This window comes from Xiphophorus maculatus, chromosome 15 (assembly GCF_002775205.1).
Source record: "Xiphophorus maculatus strain JP 163 A chromosome 15, X_maculatus-5.0-male, whole genome shotgun sequence".
In the NCBI taxonomy this organism is placed as follows: Eukaryota; Metazoa; Chordata; class Actinopteri; order Cyprinodontiformes; family Poeciliidae; genus Xiphophorus; species Xiphophorus maculatus.
The window spans coordinates 3180426-3199164 of NC_036457.1; the positions used below are offsets into that span (position 1 = coordinate 3180426).

General features: G+C 37.6%; 1 protein-coding gene across 1 annotated transcript in view; it reads left to right on the forward strand.

The window, feature by feature from the left end:
• Window positions 1-18739, forward strand: part of LOC102221850 (polypeptide N-acetylgalactosaminyltransferase 14) — a 136090-nt gene that overhangs the window by 22285 nt on the left and 95066 nt on the right. Inside the window, exon 2 of the mRNA XM_023347863.1 lies at window positions 6349-6518. Within this exon, the coding sequence (XP_023203631.1) occupies window positions 6349-6518 (170 nt within the window). The remainder of the gene's footprint in view (window positions 1-6348; window positions 6519-18739) is intronic.

Genomic DNA, 18739 nt, shown 5'->3' on the forward strand with positions numbered 1-18739 from the left:
CTAGCTACTAAATCTAGAACGCTTCAAAAGCAGTTAATCCAGAAAACCTTGTACTTAACGATAAAATAAAAACCGAAACAAGGTAAGATTAACACACACAACATAGAGTATGACGTTAAAAACCAGTAAACTGAAACACAACATTCAAATTGGAGCCATGAAACCCTCAGAGCGTGGCAGATTTAACAACGCTCACTTTTCTGACAAACATTTTTGAGCTTTTGCCGCTTTTTTATGCTGCATTTCCTGCTCTGTTCAGATATTTCTACAGATGATATGATATGCCGCCACATTTTAAGATATTTTGTGTCATTATTAACAGTGTAAGGTTGTTGAAATGGGCTGAAATGTTAATGTGGGACTCGGACTGACAGCTGTTCTCAGCAGAGTTCGATAAAAAGTCTATTTTCAACATTTAAAAGCAACATTTACATGTCAAGCCGGTGTTTTCCACTGAATAAGCCAGTTTAACTTCATAAGTTTTTTCATCTTTTTAGTGATTTAGTCCTACATCTGCAAAACAGTTTGTGGATTTTTGAAATCCATGATGTTTACTGATCCCATATTTAGGTTTCCTCCCCCCCTTGCTAATGCACTAACTCAAATATTTGTACAGTGAGTAAATAATCCGTCTTAACACCATAAATCCTCATCTGATGAATTCAGGTGGAATTTTCACACTACTTCTGCAATAATTTGTCAGAAATACGTTTTTAATGAATCTGTTGATCAGAGAACCTGTAGTGTGCCTTTCACTTTTAAAAAATCCAGCTTTGATTCACAAATAACTGTTTCATTAAAATGTAACAGGATTTAGTCATTTTTAATACAACATTTGCTGAAAACTGTAATATTTTGGAGCGTTTTCCGTGTCAGAAGCTTGCTCTTGAATGTAACCCGCCCAGAGATGCAACCTGACAGCTCATGATTCCTCCTTACTGAAATGTTTGGAAGTAGTAGATAGGAATCCACTGTCTTCCCGTGTTAATGTGCCGGTTTCTCTGTGTTCTGCATCCTCTCTGTGTCTTCCTCCCCGCTGTCTCTCTCCACTGTGAGCTGTCAGAGCGTATGCATTGACCGTGACACCTGGCTGTGTGTGTGGGAGTGCTGGATTCAACTTTCTCATTATAATTCTAAATGTATCAGTCCGTCTCGTCTGGATGAATTAATAGGTTCCCTTGGTGGTAAAACACACACACACACGCCTGCACAGGCCCACGCCGTTTGTCCGGCGGTCGGTGCCTCAGGTCTGTTAATTGAATGTCTGTGTTCATGTTAGCGGCCGTGAGAGGCATTGAGAGGATGCCACGGCGCATTAAGGAGACAAGCTGTGTGTGTGTCTGTGTCTTGTAAATAGGATTGGACCTTGAACGCAGCTCCTCCTGAGCTCCTAGCGAGACAAGACACAAACAAATCATGCAGTGGCAGCGCGGCCGCAGGTGTGTGTTAAATAGAGAGAAGCTTAATCGTTCTTTCTTCTTGTTTTTCCATCTTTTCTTTCCTCCTCTTCCTTGCTTTGTTCTGTTTTAACTCTTTCTCCGTTTCTTTCTTTGTCCACATTTTCAGGCTCTTTCAGTTGTTTTTGTTCTTCTTTTTCATTTTGTTCGCTCCTGTTACCTAATCCTCTTGTGGATTCAGTTTAATTAATTCTCCATCAGAGCCTTTAATACTTGTTTTCTTGTTACCTCTCGTCTTTCTCCTTCCATTACAGGTTTTCTATGATCCAGTTTTTCTCTTTGCATTTTTCTTATCTTTTCTGTTTGTTTTATTTAATCCTTTCTGCTTCCCATTAATCGTCTTCATCTTCCAGTCTGTCACTGTCGGTCTGTTAGGTGGTTTTTCCCATGAAGACTTAAACTTTCCTCATAACATTAAAATTATCTTTTTTGTCCTTTCTGTTGTTTCTTTATATTTCATTTCTTAGTCACTCACTATGCATGTTGCTTTTCTTCTTTTATAGAGTTTTATAAAATCAAGTTTTTTCTTTAAAAATGTAATGTGGTCATTTATTTTTAATGAATTGTTTAGTTTAGTATTTTTTATCAGTTTTCTAAACATTGTTTTTGTTTTGCATCATGTATTTAAGATGATGAGTATCAGGGCCGTTGTAGATGATTGGGGGGAAAAAACTGGCAACAGAGGAGAAAATTTCTACTTTTTCACAAATAAAAACTTGGATTTTGTATTTTTGATGTGAAAGAGTTGCTGAATTGCTAAAAGAAAATGAATAATTTCCATGATTAAAGTGTGACATTTACGATATTAGAACTGAAATATTCTCTGAAATAACTGTAAAGTCTGAAATTAGCATATAAAAGACTCTCTGTGAGCACCTTGAAGAGGATTCGGAAAACAAACCTGAGAGAGAAGAAGCTGCAACATGTTCTGATCCAGGAACAGATCAACCATTTACACGTTGAAAATATCTTCTAAATTTATCACTTAAACCTCAGAGGACTTCTGGCAGTTTTTGTTGCAAATGTCTGACTTTAAATATTAGATAGTATCCTAGTTTTAATATTCTATGTTTACTGTTTTTCTGACAGATTTGCGGCTTTGCCACCAGAGATATTTGTCTTATAAATATGTGAACTTAAACTAGACATTTCTATATAATGGAGGTTAGACCTCAATGGTCTTATTTAGTTTTTTACATTGATATGCATTGACCCAAATACTCCAGTGTATACATAATCTATACAATATTAGCCTTTTTTTTATCTGACATATAAAATTGTCAGATAAAAAAAATAGCTTCAGATGAGCAGAGATATAAAGTATATTTTGCTTCTCACATTGCATTTCAAAGTCTGGTTTTTCCTTGTCATTCTGCACAGATCATGGTGGGACTTTGAGTTTTCTCCATTGTAGACGGAGAAAACTCGTGCATGCATGAAAAGGAAGGAACTATAATCCGAAACACATCAGCTGAGATTTAAACCCATGATTGGAAGGCGCTGCACCCCCCCACCATGTGGCTCCTTCGTCACCCTCTGTCACCGCTCCTCTTCCTCATTAGCTCCTGTCTCGTCCCATGTCTTCCTCTTCCTGTCCTCCTCTCTTCGTCTCGTTCTTCATGCTTTGTTGTTACAGCCACCAGGGGAAGAAGCGCCAACACGGAATAACACATTCACTTTCACACACACGGCCTCCGACTCGCAGCCCTCTAATGGCCCCATTTAGACAATGTGTCGCATCAGCAAGTCGTACGGCTGAATAATGAGAAGATGGAGGGAAAGCAAGAGCAGGACTATAGTAAAATAAAGAAGTCGTTTGCTGCATCCCTCCATCCAGACTGCTGTTTCACCGTAAATGTTGTTCTGTTACACACACCGTTGCGGCTCTGACCCTGTGTGTGTGTGTTCCCATTCATCTCCTTTATATGCCAGCGTGTGTGATCGTTGGGGAGAAATACGGCCTCCAGGGGATTTAGCCGAAGCTCCTGTGTTGTGTTTATGATCCGGAAAGTGCAGGAGAGAACACATTTTTTATACGTCTCACCCTCAAAGAAACATCTTTTCTCTCTTATGCATTACACAAAACCACACCGAAACACACACTTCCTCCTCATCAAGACACAGCTGAACAACACACACCCTCTCCTGCATGCAAACACATTTCTATAGCATCCTGTAGATTATATTGGAAACCACATACACTCCAGTCAGAGCAGAGAAAGTCCAGCTGAAGCTCTGCTTTCTAATTAATACCACCTTGTGTTTTCACAGCCGGCTGTTTGGAGATGAACTCAATTTATTTCATTTTTGCATTTTCTTCTACGAGAAAGAACAACTCCTTGGCACTTCTGCAGAATCAGTGACTTTACTGTTGCTAAAACCGGAGTGTAGCTTCCCTGATTAGCATTTTAAAAGCAGGCTCCAGCCTATTAACTACACCCTGCATATGTTTTTCATTACCAAGATCTGTTTTCCAAAGTGTAGCAGTGTGCAGGTTTTTGGGATGATTCCAAGCCTTGCAGGCTCTAACTCAGTCTCATCTGAACTCTGAGAATAATCACACACTCCACCTCGAAAAATTACGGTTTTGTTTTGTGGCATTGCTGAAAATGATATCGTTGTGTTCAAAGATATTCTGTCACCTGAGGGGGGGGCGAGATATTACAATGCAATAAATTACTGTTCTGCAAGTAATTCAAGCTCACAGGCTTTACTTTTTGAAGTTATGATTGCAAAGCAGCGAAGAGTTCATCTCAGATGGAATTTGAAAGGTGATATATCAGTAAACTTGATGGATTGGCTGCTGTCTGAAGACGCTTTGCACTGTTTGGAAATGTTTTTACATCAGGGAAATTACCTTAAATCACTGGCTTTAATCAGAGTTTTAGAGCTACTATATTAGTATTTAAAAGCTTCATGTTTGATTATTGTGTGGTTCTCCATTTGGTTAATCAATACATTTGATTCTAAAGCAAATTTTAGTAAAAACATCCTGGGTTTTGAGTGAAGACTAAAAGAAAACATTATAATCTTAAATTCTCATCTTGTTTGAGGGACTGATGTCAGACTTTGTTGATGAACGAGGCTGAAGGGACGTTTTACTGATTCATCGTTAGCTTATTTGGAACAAAATGATTATTTTGTTCTACAACCTCATTGTTTGTAGAACAATCTAGTTCTAAATTATCCTTATTTAGGGTCATAAATAATAAAAATGTACAACTGGAACATTTTTCCAAACTGGAATCATACAACTTCAATAACTTCTAAAACCAAAAATTAGTTACATACATTGATGCATACTCCGCACTGACAAAAGTTAAAAGTATGCAGGTTGTAAATTTGACCTTATCCTATTCCTACTTACATATATATATATTTTTACCTCTGTGTACATCTGCATGCTTCCACTTACCTTTGATTTGGTTTTACACCTGAATTTCCCACAGAGAGACAAAAAAATTACTTATTCCACATCCATGAATACATTATGGTTGTTTGTCCTTCACAGCAACTTTTCAATATTTTAAAGTTTCTTTGCTAGAAATTTGAACCCAAACTCCTTATTCAGTTGATTGTTTTTAAAGTCTCAGTATTTGCAGCAGTATATCTGAAACATTTGGCCTCATTTAAACAAACATTTAATCACGTTTTGACTCTGATTTCTACCTAAACGTTAATGTACCAGATTCATATTTGTACCTCAGCTGTAAGAAATGTGATTGAATATTTTATGTACAGCCTCTATTAAGGCAGAACCCAAACACTGCAGAGAGACCAAGTGCAGCAGTTAGTCTTAAAACACAGAGAGGACAATGAGGATGGAAACCTGAAGTCCTGCATTCATCTTGTTAAACAGTAAAGCCCTGAATCTTCCTCTAGTGAAATGACCTCTAAAAGCTTCACATGCTTTTAAATGTGAACAACAGCAGATGGACCGATACTGTACACAATATCTGATGCTCAGAATGTGACATTTATGACTAAATCTCACATTTTCCTTCCACTGTGATGATGAGCAATACAAAGAAAACGTCACTCTACACCCAGACTTAATACTTTTTATTTCAACCAAACAACACTTTTCTTTTTGCTCCTCTAAGTCCTTTTAAATTGGACAAATATTGTTTTGCTTCCTAGTTTAATTATACAGTGTTACACAGGGTGAGTGCAGTGTTAATTAACTGAATCTATGGGTGGTAAAGATAACATACTCGGCAAAAATGTACTGCAACAATGTGGCTTTCATGTGGATTTCATTATTTTGTTTAAACTGTTTTCCATAAATGTGTTATACCTGTTATCTTTTCTCTTTGAATTATAAATAAGAGATTTTTAATCTAAGATAAACCCAAGTCGAAGTTTAACTCTTTCTTTTAGGACAACTTTTGACGACCAAAGTGAGTTACAAAATCTGAAATCAACAATAGCTTAATCCATTTGCAGCATACTTAAATATATAAGATATTTGCAAATACGATTAAAAAATAAGAAAACAAACTGATCTTGCACAATAAGGCTATTTAATTGATTTATGTTCTGCTGAATGAACATCCGACTTATACTCACACCAATGGGACAAAAAAGTTCATTTTACTGCAGCGAGGCTGAAGTTGAGCCTGGTTACTGGAATCCACTTACAGCCTGAAGTACTAAAGAATCTGTAATGTTGATCACTCTGCCTCTGTTACAAATAATATGTGGAGATATGCAAACATAATCCTGCCACTTTGGCTGAGAATCTACTTTGTGAATGACTCTAGATGTAATTATCCAAACAAACTGTGTTTTGTTTCTGTTGCAGATCCTCAGCAATCATTGTGCTGAGAAGAGATCCACCAAGTCTGATACTGATATCAGTTCTTCCTCTGACCTGCTGACTGTTTTCCAGATTTCCGATGAGGAGTGGGAGGACATGTTGGAGGGCTTTGATGAGCGGAGTTACCTGAACGCTCGGCGCTGGAAGCCCGGCGACGATCCGTACACGTTGTATGCCTTCAACCAGAGAGAGAGCGAACGCATCCCCAGCGACCGAGCACTGAGAGACACGCGCCACTACAGGTACACGACCCTCAGCTTTATCAACAGCGTCCCACCTCATATAAACACAGGATAAGCAGAAAAAGTCAGGTTGTAAGATCTCAGATGGAGTGTGTGCTGAAGCAGATTTTGTGAACCGTTTTCTGATAACGTGACCTCAGAACAGATATTTTTATTACCACCAAACTGCACAGTTTGATGTATGAATCTGTCAGGAATGCACTGCATAAGATGAGAGCTTATCAGTACACAGAGGAGCTGAACTCCAGCAGCCTGCAGGCATAAACAAACACTGCTTTCTGCATCACAGGTATACACACACACACACACACACACACACACACACCCATTAAAACCAACTCAAGTTTCTAATTATTCTCCACCAAAACAAAACTTGATTACAGAAACAAACACAGAAAACAGCAAATTACAATCCATCTGTCCGCTTAGAAATTAATTTAAACCAAAACAGAAATCCTCTTAGCGGCTCGTCGTTCTCGTCTGTTTGAAAGACGCTCAGCAGGAAGATAAGGAGCTTGTCGCTTTGACAGCATCCGCCTCGTCTCATTCGGAGAGATAAAATACTTCCAGGCACTTGTGGAAAGTGTGCAGAGGTCCAGCGTGTCTGCGCTGACACCACTCAGGATTCACAAACACAACTTTTCTACAAACCTTTGGATTCTAGTGCAACTTTAAAAATAAGCACTCTTGGAGTTTCTGCTGTTGTTGTATTAGAAGTTTATTAATGCACTACCTCTTCATCAAATTACAGTAAAGTGATGATTGTTGTGTTTGAAAAAAATATATAATATCTGTACATTTTAGTAGATGTTGATGAAGATTTTGACAAGGATTGTCAAAATCCTTGTCAAAATCCTCATTCAGCCCAAATCTCTCTACATCCAGAACATTGTAACTTGTGTTTATTTTTTATATGGAGGTTAATATAGGGCTCCAAATTACTGACTTATGATTTTGCACTTCACATGATTGAAATAGTTTATCAGATTTATTTAACGTTTAAAAACTAAGCTGAGTAAAATCTGTTTCCCTAAACATTACATTGGCTAAATGACAACTCAGAACAAAAACACTCTGACTGGTGATAAGCTGTCTGTAGTTGTGAGTGGTTTCTGGTGAGGAGCACAGCTGGCTCCAGGATCCGTCTCCTATAGGAGCCCAAATCGTCTGAGTGTAACTGGCACCTACATCACGGTGTGCATCTGTTGTTTGGACATGCGTCCCCAGACGATTGGCTCTCCTTTCCTGTAATATCTCGTTTGCTGCCTCTGACGCCGTGTGTGAATGTGTGTGCAAGTGTGAGTGGTTTTGCATGTGCATATGTGGATTGCTAATGTGCGTAAGCGAGCATTGTGTTGATCGCCTGCATCATCTGTTGTGCTAAGAGAGGAGGAAAATTCACTGTGGGGCTGACATAAGGCACTTGGCGTGTGTGTGTGTGTTATAAAAGTGAGAATGATGTGTAGGAGGGAAAAACCAGGGATATACACAGACATTCATCTGTTAGCGGGAAGGTAGGGGGCTGATGGTGCTCATTTATCTCATATAGGACAAGGCTGAAGCGTGTGTGTGTGGATGGTAGTGAAGGAGGGTTCTGTTATGTGATTATCTGTTAACACGGTTACCGTGGAGCTGGGGTCTCTGGGGCTCTTGGCAGGGGAAATAGTGGCACCTCATGCTCTGCCGGGACCAAAAACCGAGAAACTGCAACGATTCTGGGCTGAAGCTGCTGCAGAAACACCTTCATTTTCATTGCAGACTCTGCACTGCTTCCTACACGCTGGCTGGGTTCCCGAGAGGAAGAACTTGGCTTAAAGTCAATGTAGTTGTGCAGAAACTTTTAGAAATAGAAAAAAATGAACCAATGTAAATTTAGAAAGCCTGAAAAGTTGAGGATGTGTAATTTGTAATTTAAAAGTAGAAGACTTTTTTTCTCCCCCAGGACTCTCCGTCTCAGTCTGAACAAATCTTACTTACGTAAATCTTACTCCTTCCAAGCTTTTAAAATGCTCGAACCTTTTCATCAAGATATTAAAGCTCATTTTAAGTCAATAATTCTTAAATATTGAAAAGAAGTGCTTGTTGCACTGGCAGATTGTTTTCCACTTATAACAAGAAAAACAATCTGCCAGTGTTTCATCAGTTTTAAGGAATTTACTTAAAACAAGCTCCTATATTTTGCTATATTTTGCTATTTCAGTGTACCAAAATATTTTCATTAAAAACGAGACAAAATATTTGCTAAGATTTTGTATTTTTGTAGTGATGGAGCTAAAAATATTTTTGCTACTCATGAATATAAGCCCAAATCTAAAAAGACAGCTTTCTTCTTCTTCTTCTTCTCCTGATTGTTAGTAATAATACAAAATAATATTTTAAGTGAGTTCTTTTTGTGTTCTTCTGTTAACCTGTGAAATAAATGTGACTGAAGGCATTCTTGATTGATAGCTGACAGTCACTAAGCATCATAAACCAGAAATGAACCACAGTAACATGAATTACTGGTCTAAAGAAAATTGCTAGGAGAGAAAAACACAGCAGGTTTGGAGATTCGGCTGCAGCAGGTCTGTTATTTTCCCAGTGAGGAAACGATCACCTGAAGAGTAAAGGAGGAAGATTTTTAGTTCTTCCTGAAACCTGCAGGCTGTAAGTATTCAGATTACAGAGAGATCTTGAAGTTGGTTGCATCTTTTTAGAAACAGTTGAAAATGTGTCATTTTGATTTAGTGGTATGATGGCAATCTTCCAAATGAAACACCTGGGAGTGAAACCTCGGCCCTCTAACCACTGAAACGTCGTTTTGGAAACACTGAACATCCCTGATATGCTGAACAGTGAGCAGAAGTGGAAATCTCTGCCTGAAAAGGAGAACGTGTGTGTGTGGATTTTAAAACACTTCTTAGAGCCTAAACATGATGTAAAGGAACTACACCTCAAAAACTAAATACTTTTAATTTAGATTGTAGTGCAAATATATTTGAAAACTAACTTACAAGTACCTGTTCAGCAAGAAATAGGAGTTATTTTTACTTAAATAATTTCTTTGTATCAATAAAAAAGAGCAAGTTTCACTTAAAACAAGACTTTTTTCCCACGTTACAAGTGTAAAAATCTCCCAGTGGAACTTTTTTCATCAATATTAAGGATTAATAATGTACTAAGATATTTGCATTAGAAGATAAGCAAAAATAATTGGTACGATTCAGTGTTTTTGCAGTGTAGAGGTGTCAGCAGCCTCCTACACTGAAGTGAACACATTGTGGTTGTTCAAAGCCTCTTCATTTAAAAACAGCTGATTATATGAGTGGAGATAAAATTTGTGGGTTTTTGCTTTGAATGGAAGCCATGCTTCCGTTTACTTTGTGGTGCTGGAAGAAGGGCGAGGATGCAGCATGCAGAGAAAGGGATGAGGGTACGGATGCAAAGATCACAGGGAGCGATGGAGAGATGTTGGAGCAAAGGAGGAAAAGTTAGGAGGTTAATAAAAAGAGAGAAGGAGAGGTGGAGAAGAGGACAGGAGATGGGGGAGATGCCACAAGCTGCTGAGAGGAGAGATAATTGCCACATGCAGAGCTTAAGAGGCTGTGTGTGTGTTCATGTGTGTGTATAAACCACTCCACTTCAGTGCTCTGCTATTATCTCAGTGAACAGGGGAACCTCCCTCCGTCTGCTCTACGAGTGTCTATAAATCCAGCAGCCGCTTCGCTGCAGGGATTAGATCCAAGCTGGAAGACAATGCAGCACGGGGAGCAAACACATCCTCCAGAGCTACACTGCAGGTTGATATGGCAACCAGTGCTGTTTGAGACTTTATGCAAGACAAAAGAAGTGCACCGTCATGCATGAGTTTAAGATAAGTAGTAAGAAACCCGGGGAGCGCACAGAAAGGAGAAAAACACCGCAGTCTCTGTGGCACTTCCTGATTAGCTCCATGTTTTCTCCCTCTGGGAAAATCTTCAGAGTTCCTTTAAGCTCAATGAACAAACTGTAGTTTATTGTAGTTTTTATGTTTTTCAAGCTCCAACTTGAGTAAAAGCTGCAGAATATAATAAATATTACAAATATCACACCTCAGCAGTCCTTTGCAGTTGAAATGTTGCACATTGTGGTATTTCAATGATGATTGTGATTTATTATATTTTTATAATAAATTTTTATATAGTTACAGTTTAGTTATGTTTCCTGTTTTATCTATCCATCTATTATCTATGCCCGCTTTCCTGTCAAGACGCAGTGGTGCTGGTGTGATCGCCATCGATTACTGGACAGTAAGTTCTAACAACAAGCAGAAGCATTTTAGAAATGTTGTTAAAGTTTTTAGACTGGACTTGAACATAACTAAAAGCAACTTGTTGACCAATAAACTGACTGTTGTTGCTGATTTTGTTGCCATTTTGCCACTTTCCAATTGACTCATTAAGAATTGCTTGTATGCTCAACCCAGGATCGGTGTCATGACCTTCTGATATTTTCATTTTTTGGATCATAAGTTGGAAAGTTTAGAAACCGTTCCCCAGGTTGGGATAGACAGAAAACTTTTTAAACTCATTTTAATAATGAACTTAACTTAATACACTGTTTGATCAGTTGAACCATTTGGGATGTATGTGTGACTGAAATGAAATTGCTTTTTTGTGAAGTATTTTGAAATTATGAATTAGTGTTTTATAAATAAACTGAATGGAGTTGAACTGGTATAACAAAAAGTTCAGAGTAAATGTGTTCCAGTTTTAGCTACACAGTGAATGGTTTCTTTGTATTTTCAGCCAAAAAATACTTGGTAGGAAGTTTTACTTCCCTTGGGGATTTCATATTAATCGCCACCTCTTATCACAAACATGGAGGTTATTTTGTTTCCTACAATTTAAAAACAAAGAGAACAATATCTAATCCAAATATATACCACATTCTCAAAAGTAAACTAGAAAAAAGCTAAATGCCTATAAAGGTTTATAATTTAATATCAGAGCAGATCGATTTTCTTTCTTTCTTTCTTTTTTTCTGTAAATCTTTTGTGCTCCTGGCGCTCCAAGCATGTTTTACATAAAAAATGAAGTCAGTTTCCTGTTCTTTCAAGCTAAAAAAATCTATCAGCAGCGCCTGACACGAAGACATTGTTAATGACATTGTATAAGAGATCCAAAAGACATCTGGTCATGAGGGGAAATATCATGACTGTGAAACTGTGGCATTAAAAGGATATAATATCATCATCCTTTTTCTTCTCTGACACGGAGCGGAAAACCACGGCACACTGCACACATTTGTCATCCTCTTTGTTTTGCCGGAGTGGGAGATGTGATAATGCTCTGGTGTTTTGTTGTTGCTGCTCCAAAATGGAGTCATCTTTCTTTGAAACATCCTTACTTTAAAAAAGAAAAAAACAAAACACACCCAGAAGTCCAGAGTCCAGTCAGTGGGTTAGAAATTATTTAATTTCATTTTGACCCAGTGATCCTTGAACACTTATCACTAACTAGATCACGCAGTCATTCAGTACGTCTCTCTGAGTGTGTGTGTGTGCGTGTGTGTTGCACGTATTCGGTGGCGTCAGAGTCCTTTCACACTCAGTGAACCATTTAGTCATATTTCCGTGAATCACAACATGCAGCTAAACATTAATCACCGCATTAGCTCTGGTGGCTCCCACGCAAACACCCTTCATCTTTTCAGATCACAAGCCCTGAAAAAAAATAAAAAAGTACAAAGACAACACGCTTCGAACTCTCACTGAGCAACCATTTTATTTGTCCTCGTCAGGCTTGTTGATTCGATTACTTGTGCAAGTGATGAATGATAGCAGAGAGTAGCATCCTGAGCAGAAAGCAGAGAAAGAAGCCAGCTAAACTTTATTTACACTTTTTATGTTAAAATCAACTAAAGGTGAAGCACTAGATGGAAATAAGCAGACTTGATTTAAAACAGAAGCAGAGGAAAAGTTTTAAGAAGCTCAATCAGTTTGTAAAATCGACATGTTTTCTTTGATTCTTGGTCTGAACATGTAAAAAACTCAACCACTGTCTTTTGAAATTTCAGTTTTAATGTCAACCAGTGGGAGAAAACATGCAAAAGTATTAATACTCCTTAAACTCCTGCACAGTTTATTATATTTGTGTTAAAAGTGACAAATCAAAACACAGTAGAGCAGAATTCTGAAGAGGAAGCTAAATGCTAACATGCTTTTCACTAAAATCTGAAAAGTGCAGAGTGCATTTGTATGGATCATGTCATTCAAATGTAATTTTAACAGAAATGCTCAGTTTTAATTCTAACACTTTTACTATTTACCACTCAACCCATTGTGGCTGAACTCAGAATTTATTGAAATATGTATTTTGCTTTCTTCCTCAGTACCACAAGTCTTTTTTTCCAGACTTCGGAGTGTCTTTTTTGGTATTTTAATCTTTTTCTCTTGTTCTCTGGTCTAGGCAGCTCCTCTTGTCAGAAAACACTCCTTCTTTTCCGTTTACTGATGTTTACATTGAGTTTAACAAACAGCACAGCAGAAATCTCACGGCGAGGCGAGGAAATCCCCTTGGTGTAGTGCGGGTAATCTGCTGATGTGGAACCTGAGCTCCAAAGCACCCTGTGCTCCACAACGGCAAACAGTGACAGTGACGCTAAGCAGCTTTACCATCACTTTAGCTTTAGCTAACCTCCTTGTTCTGCCTGTGAGTCAAGCGCACGTCGAAGCGACCACCGAGCAGAAGATGCTGTAAACATTCTGATAATTCAATCCTTCTGAATTAGCTCCTTTAATTTCCACCCAGTCAGCTCTGGTTTTTCAACTTTGTCAGAAGTTCTGGTGACTTATTGAGTTTACCTTTTAGATCATCCTTTAGTTTTGAGGAAAAGATGGAGGTCATGGGTAGGTCAGAGTCTTAAAGCTAACTGGTGAAAAGGTCTTTCTGCATCCATACACACCTTTTAAGAAGAACTGATAAAATAATAATATATACTAAGATGGTTGTAAAGATCATATAAATGTTGATCTAAATCTCCACTGAAAATGTTTCAGTCCTGTAAAGAAACGCTGAAGACATGAAGTCCTCATAGTGATCCTGTGTGATATTTATATTAAATTTCTGTGATATTTTCCTTTACTCAACCTTGAATTGAGCCATGAACTGTCACTATGCAGTGTGTGTGTGTGTGGGTGTGTGTGTGCACCCCAGAGGTCGGTCCAGCTATCGACTGCTCCAGTCCGTCATTGATCTGTCTCCATCGATTGGCTGGTGTAAGTGCCTGTCAACCATCCTGTCACCGCTGCTCTTCACAAGAAGGATTGCTGTTACTCCAGGTCTCCTTGTCGTCCCTCAGCACCTGTGTGTTTGTGTGTTTTACACTTGCATTGAGTAAACGCGCTCCCTGTACTTTTCCCGATAGTGTTATCATCTTGTTACTCGTCCCCGCCGCTGTCCCTCCTCTTCCATCTTCGCTGCCTGTTTCACATTCTTCTAAAATTTGCCCCAGCTCTGTTTTCCAGCCATAAGCTGAGCAGGAGGCAGAAAATGATCAGTAATGTCTGATTTCTGCATGTGCGTGTGCTGGGATTGTTTTTATGTTTGATAAAAGAACATTAATATAGGATGACAGCTGACATATCAAGCATACTATTGATAATTAGTCTAGTTGATCAGAATCAGCTTTTTGGTCAATATTGTGTAAATAAAGAAGGAATTTGTCTTTAGTTTCAAGACATTAAGAATAAATAAACCTTAGAAAGCATAAAATAAAGGACAAAGCCGTAGAACTAAAAATTGTAGAGCCAATTTTTTAATGTAAAGAAGAAAAATACGTCTGTCTTTAGAAAAGAGAGCTCTGCAGTGCCATCTGAACATAAGTCTAAGAAGTTGATGTCCAGTATGTGTGGGGTCTGCAGAAGTGTTAGCTGTCCTTTTCCTGACCCTGTTCTGTTCTGTTGATGAGCCAAACCACCCAGTGATTTATGATGTGATGTAAACATTTGCAAAGGGTTTGTAGATGTCTGGCACTGAATGAGAAACACTTTGAAAGTGTTTTGTATGACTTAGATAAGGACATTTATTATTAAATTATTTACTGCTTAAAAATTGAACAAACAAGCTGATGTTGCAGTAGACATATTGTTTCAGAAACTACCATGTTAACATCTCTAGATTTAGTTTATTTTGTATTTATTTGGTAATATATTGTAGCTGCTTATATGTTAAATGAATTTAAGAATAACTTTGACTGAACTCACAGGTATAATCTGAAAAACATTCATGAAAAAAGAAAACTTAAGTTAATATTTCCTATAATTTTATAATCTATAAATGTTTTTTCCAGGTTAGTCCCAAGATCTCGTTTTATCAAACAGCATAGTTTACAAACTGAAATTAGGATGAACATTACAACAACAACAACAATAACAACAAAAGTTACAAAACCTCTGTTATCAGAAATCATCTGATAACAGTGACAGGAATTTAGATCATCCATTTAAAATAAAATAAAAGACAGCCATACCTGCTCACAGGTATGATTGTTTTCATTCTGTTAAAAGGTAACTGCATGATCTGGTAGTAATGTTTTACCTCACCATGTTGCATTTTGCTTTTCTGTCTTTTTACAGTTTTTTTTATGAATTAAATATCTTTATTTGGCGTGGCACTGAGAGGTTCTGCCAGAAATCAAATCACAGAAGTTACTAAACAACTTGTTGTTTGGTCATCAGCAGCTTAGCAAAAATATTGATGCACATTATTTTAGCTACATTTAAATGACAATTTCAATATTAAAACACAATGTTTATCCCCAGAATTGCTTGCAAATGTATCAATTATTCCTTCCCTTGGAGTTTCTCCAACATTATTCCACATGTTCATGATGAACAGTGAAAATCCTCAATCTGTACATCATCATCACCTTTTTATTTTTTAATTAGAGCATTTTCGGTGGAAAACAAGCCATTTTTCTTGTGCTCATGCTGCGCCGTGTTCAGACTGATGATCCAGCAAACAGCTGGTTGCGACTTCGTGCCGCAGCACTCCAACATCCAGCATCTTCATTATGCGCCGGCACACACACACAAACACACAAATACAAACCTTGTACATAATTGCACACAAAAACATCATCTCTCCTGCTGAGCTGTTGATAATTACAAGTAAAACAGTGCAGTGAACACCCACCTACACACCCACCCACCCACGCACACACACACACACACGCACACGCACACACACACACACACACACACACACACACACACACACACACACACACACACACACACACACACACACACACACACACACACACAGGCCCAAGTTTAGGATGAGTTTTACTGCAGTTCGGAGCGGCTGGGAGTCTGTGCTCCAAGACTTTACTAATTACCTTCAGGAGAGTTTGGGGAGAAAACGATGCACAGGCTTATCGGCAGATTAAATCTGTATTATATACATGCATCAACAAATGATGGAGTCATAGATTAGAGAGAAAAATAATTACACAGAATGATTAACAAGATCAGGAGGCAAACAAGACAGATAATATATACAGGTGAGAGACGACGGCTTAGAACTCAAAATAATGAACAAATTAGATTCTCAAAGCATCGCAGGAGAGAAAGAAACATCTTAGACATAATTACAGACCTTCAGAAGCTTTTTACGCTCCGACTAAAAGTTTTTAATGATTTTACCTTCCTGATCTGTGCTGCAGAGCTGAAAGGAAAAGATAATTATTATACCTGCGTTAGGTTTATTGCCTTATCATCTAAAAGTAATTCAAGTTGTAGTGTTTTAAATTAGCATATTAGAACCACATAATTATGCTGAATCCTCACTGTCTGACTTTACAACTAATGAAATCTTTCCTGTTCAATAAAACAGATTAAATATTTCTAAATATTTCTAAGTCATAGAGGAGGGAGAATATTTTATCACTTTTGTCAAATTCAGAAGTTAAAATTAATCGAAATTAAACAATTTGGAGAAAGTACAATAGTAAAATAATAATTGTTACATTTTAAGGGGGAAGAAAGCTTCTTAACGTTTTATGTAAATATTCAAAACATTTTTGGTTCTTCTGAATGTTTATTCCTATAACTTGGTACTTTTATTTGAGTTTAATTTCTTTCACTTTATTCATTTATAAGCATTTTCTGAAAAAAGCTGAAAGAGCAACTTCTTAAAGGAAAAAAAATCTGTTTCCAAACCAGTGATCAGAAACGTTCGCTCCTCATATGACCTCTGAATGATTAACAGCTGCTTGGACCCAAGAAACTATTAATACACAGATTAAACTACGTCTGGAGTGAAGAACAAAAACATATGAAACTGTTTAAAAATGTCTTTTAACTGCCCGCTGTAAATAAGATTAGTGTGCCTTGAAATTTTGATTGCAGCAAAAGGTTAGCTGTTTGTTTGCGCTGGAGGAAATTGAAAATATGCTTCTGCTGTATTTATTATGAGTATTTGTTGAATTTCTTTGAGCCAAGTAGAGTGCAGACTGAAATATGAACTTCTGTTTTTATTTAATATTCTCTCAGAGGAGTTTTCAGATGACGCCGATCATTTTCAGGCAGAGACAGGAAGGTCAGTGCGGTCTGGCAGACTGAGTGGGGAACTGGTTCAAACTGTCTCTGACACATGTCCATCCACCTCCAGTCCGTCCACTCACACTGCGAACGCGCTTCATCCGCCGAGTCGCTTTATTCTGCAAAGCTTCTGGCAGGAAAATCAACTCTTACAAATCAGAGAGTGTGTAGGAGAGTAGTGTTGGTGGTCAGTGCAGCTGTGAGTGCTTTCTTTTGTAAAGCATTTCTACTCTACATAAATCAAGTTGATTTTTATTTTTGTGCAAATCTGAGGTTTTAATTTCCCCCTGCAGAAACATTTAAAAATGATGAGACGCAAATGAGATTTTCTTTCGTTTCAGTGACAGATGTGCTGTGTGCACAATTACATCAGTAATGTTTTTACGTAAGACTAATCCCATCCAGACAGAACTCCAGCGCAGTTTAATCCCATTTGGTTGGACACGGTGATTAACACAATTACTTTATTCCAACTGGATAAAAAGATGAAAAAGTCAGCTGTAAGAAAGAATTGCGTCACTCTTTTAAATTGAGTTGACATTAATTTATATTCTCTTAGTATAGAATTATCACTGTGATATTTTTTTCTTTTTTACAATTGATTGAAAGTCAAATAAAAACACCATAAAGCCATATGTAGCAATAACATTGAATTTATACCTAATTAAGAAATATATTATATATTATGTCCTAATAGTAAGAGTAAGTAGATTGTTTATACGGTGGGAACAGAGCTGGTGCTCCTACTGGCCGGCCCAAAGCATAAGCAAACTATTCTCCTGCACATGGCCCTCAGACCACCAGGGGGCGCCCAACGCTTATAAAAGTATTTTTCATATAATATTGAAGGTATAATCAGTTGAACTGTCCCAGCTTTTGCCATATTGCTGTATTTTGAGCTACATAAAAGAAAAAAAAACATATTATATCTTTTAATAGGTAAAAAGGGAAGAAAATAAAACTTCCTTGAGTTTAGATTAAAGTTCATGACCTGCATGTGTTCACAAGTGAATTACTCCTGTTTACTTGAAATAGCATGGATTGAATAATTGGAGGGTGAAACAAAATTACAATGTGTGAGCAAATGGATTAAATTATTAACGTGCAATTAGACTTGAGCTAAGGTTACGTCCATTAACCAAATGTCCGTCCGTCCATCTTTTCATTTCACCTGATGAATCAGTGATAAATGAATGATATGATAATTTGTTTTTCCTAATAATTTATGACATAATTCTAAAAAGGTTTCCTGAGCCGAAAAGGCTACAAACTGATTCCTTCAAAGTTATGTAAGAAAACAAAATCAATAAATTTGGGTAAATGATTTTTTTTCTGCTGCAGTTTATCAGTTTAGAAGTGATAAGTATAATTAAATTATATTCAGCATGGTTGTATTTGGTGACAAAGTTTGCTTATGTTTCAGTCCAGCCCTGGTATGTCAGCCATGTAGCTTTATTAGACGCACAAAACAGAAAATTAAACCTCGACATTTTAATAAAAAATATATTTAAAGAAACCATGTTGGCTGGATTTTAGGGTGGGATTCATTGGAAACGGGGCCTCGGTGAGATTCTGCACAGGGTCCCACACAACCTTGGGCCGGCCCTGCTGCTTTCAATTTAAAATATGCCATCGTAAGAACCTGAGTCTGGTTCTG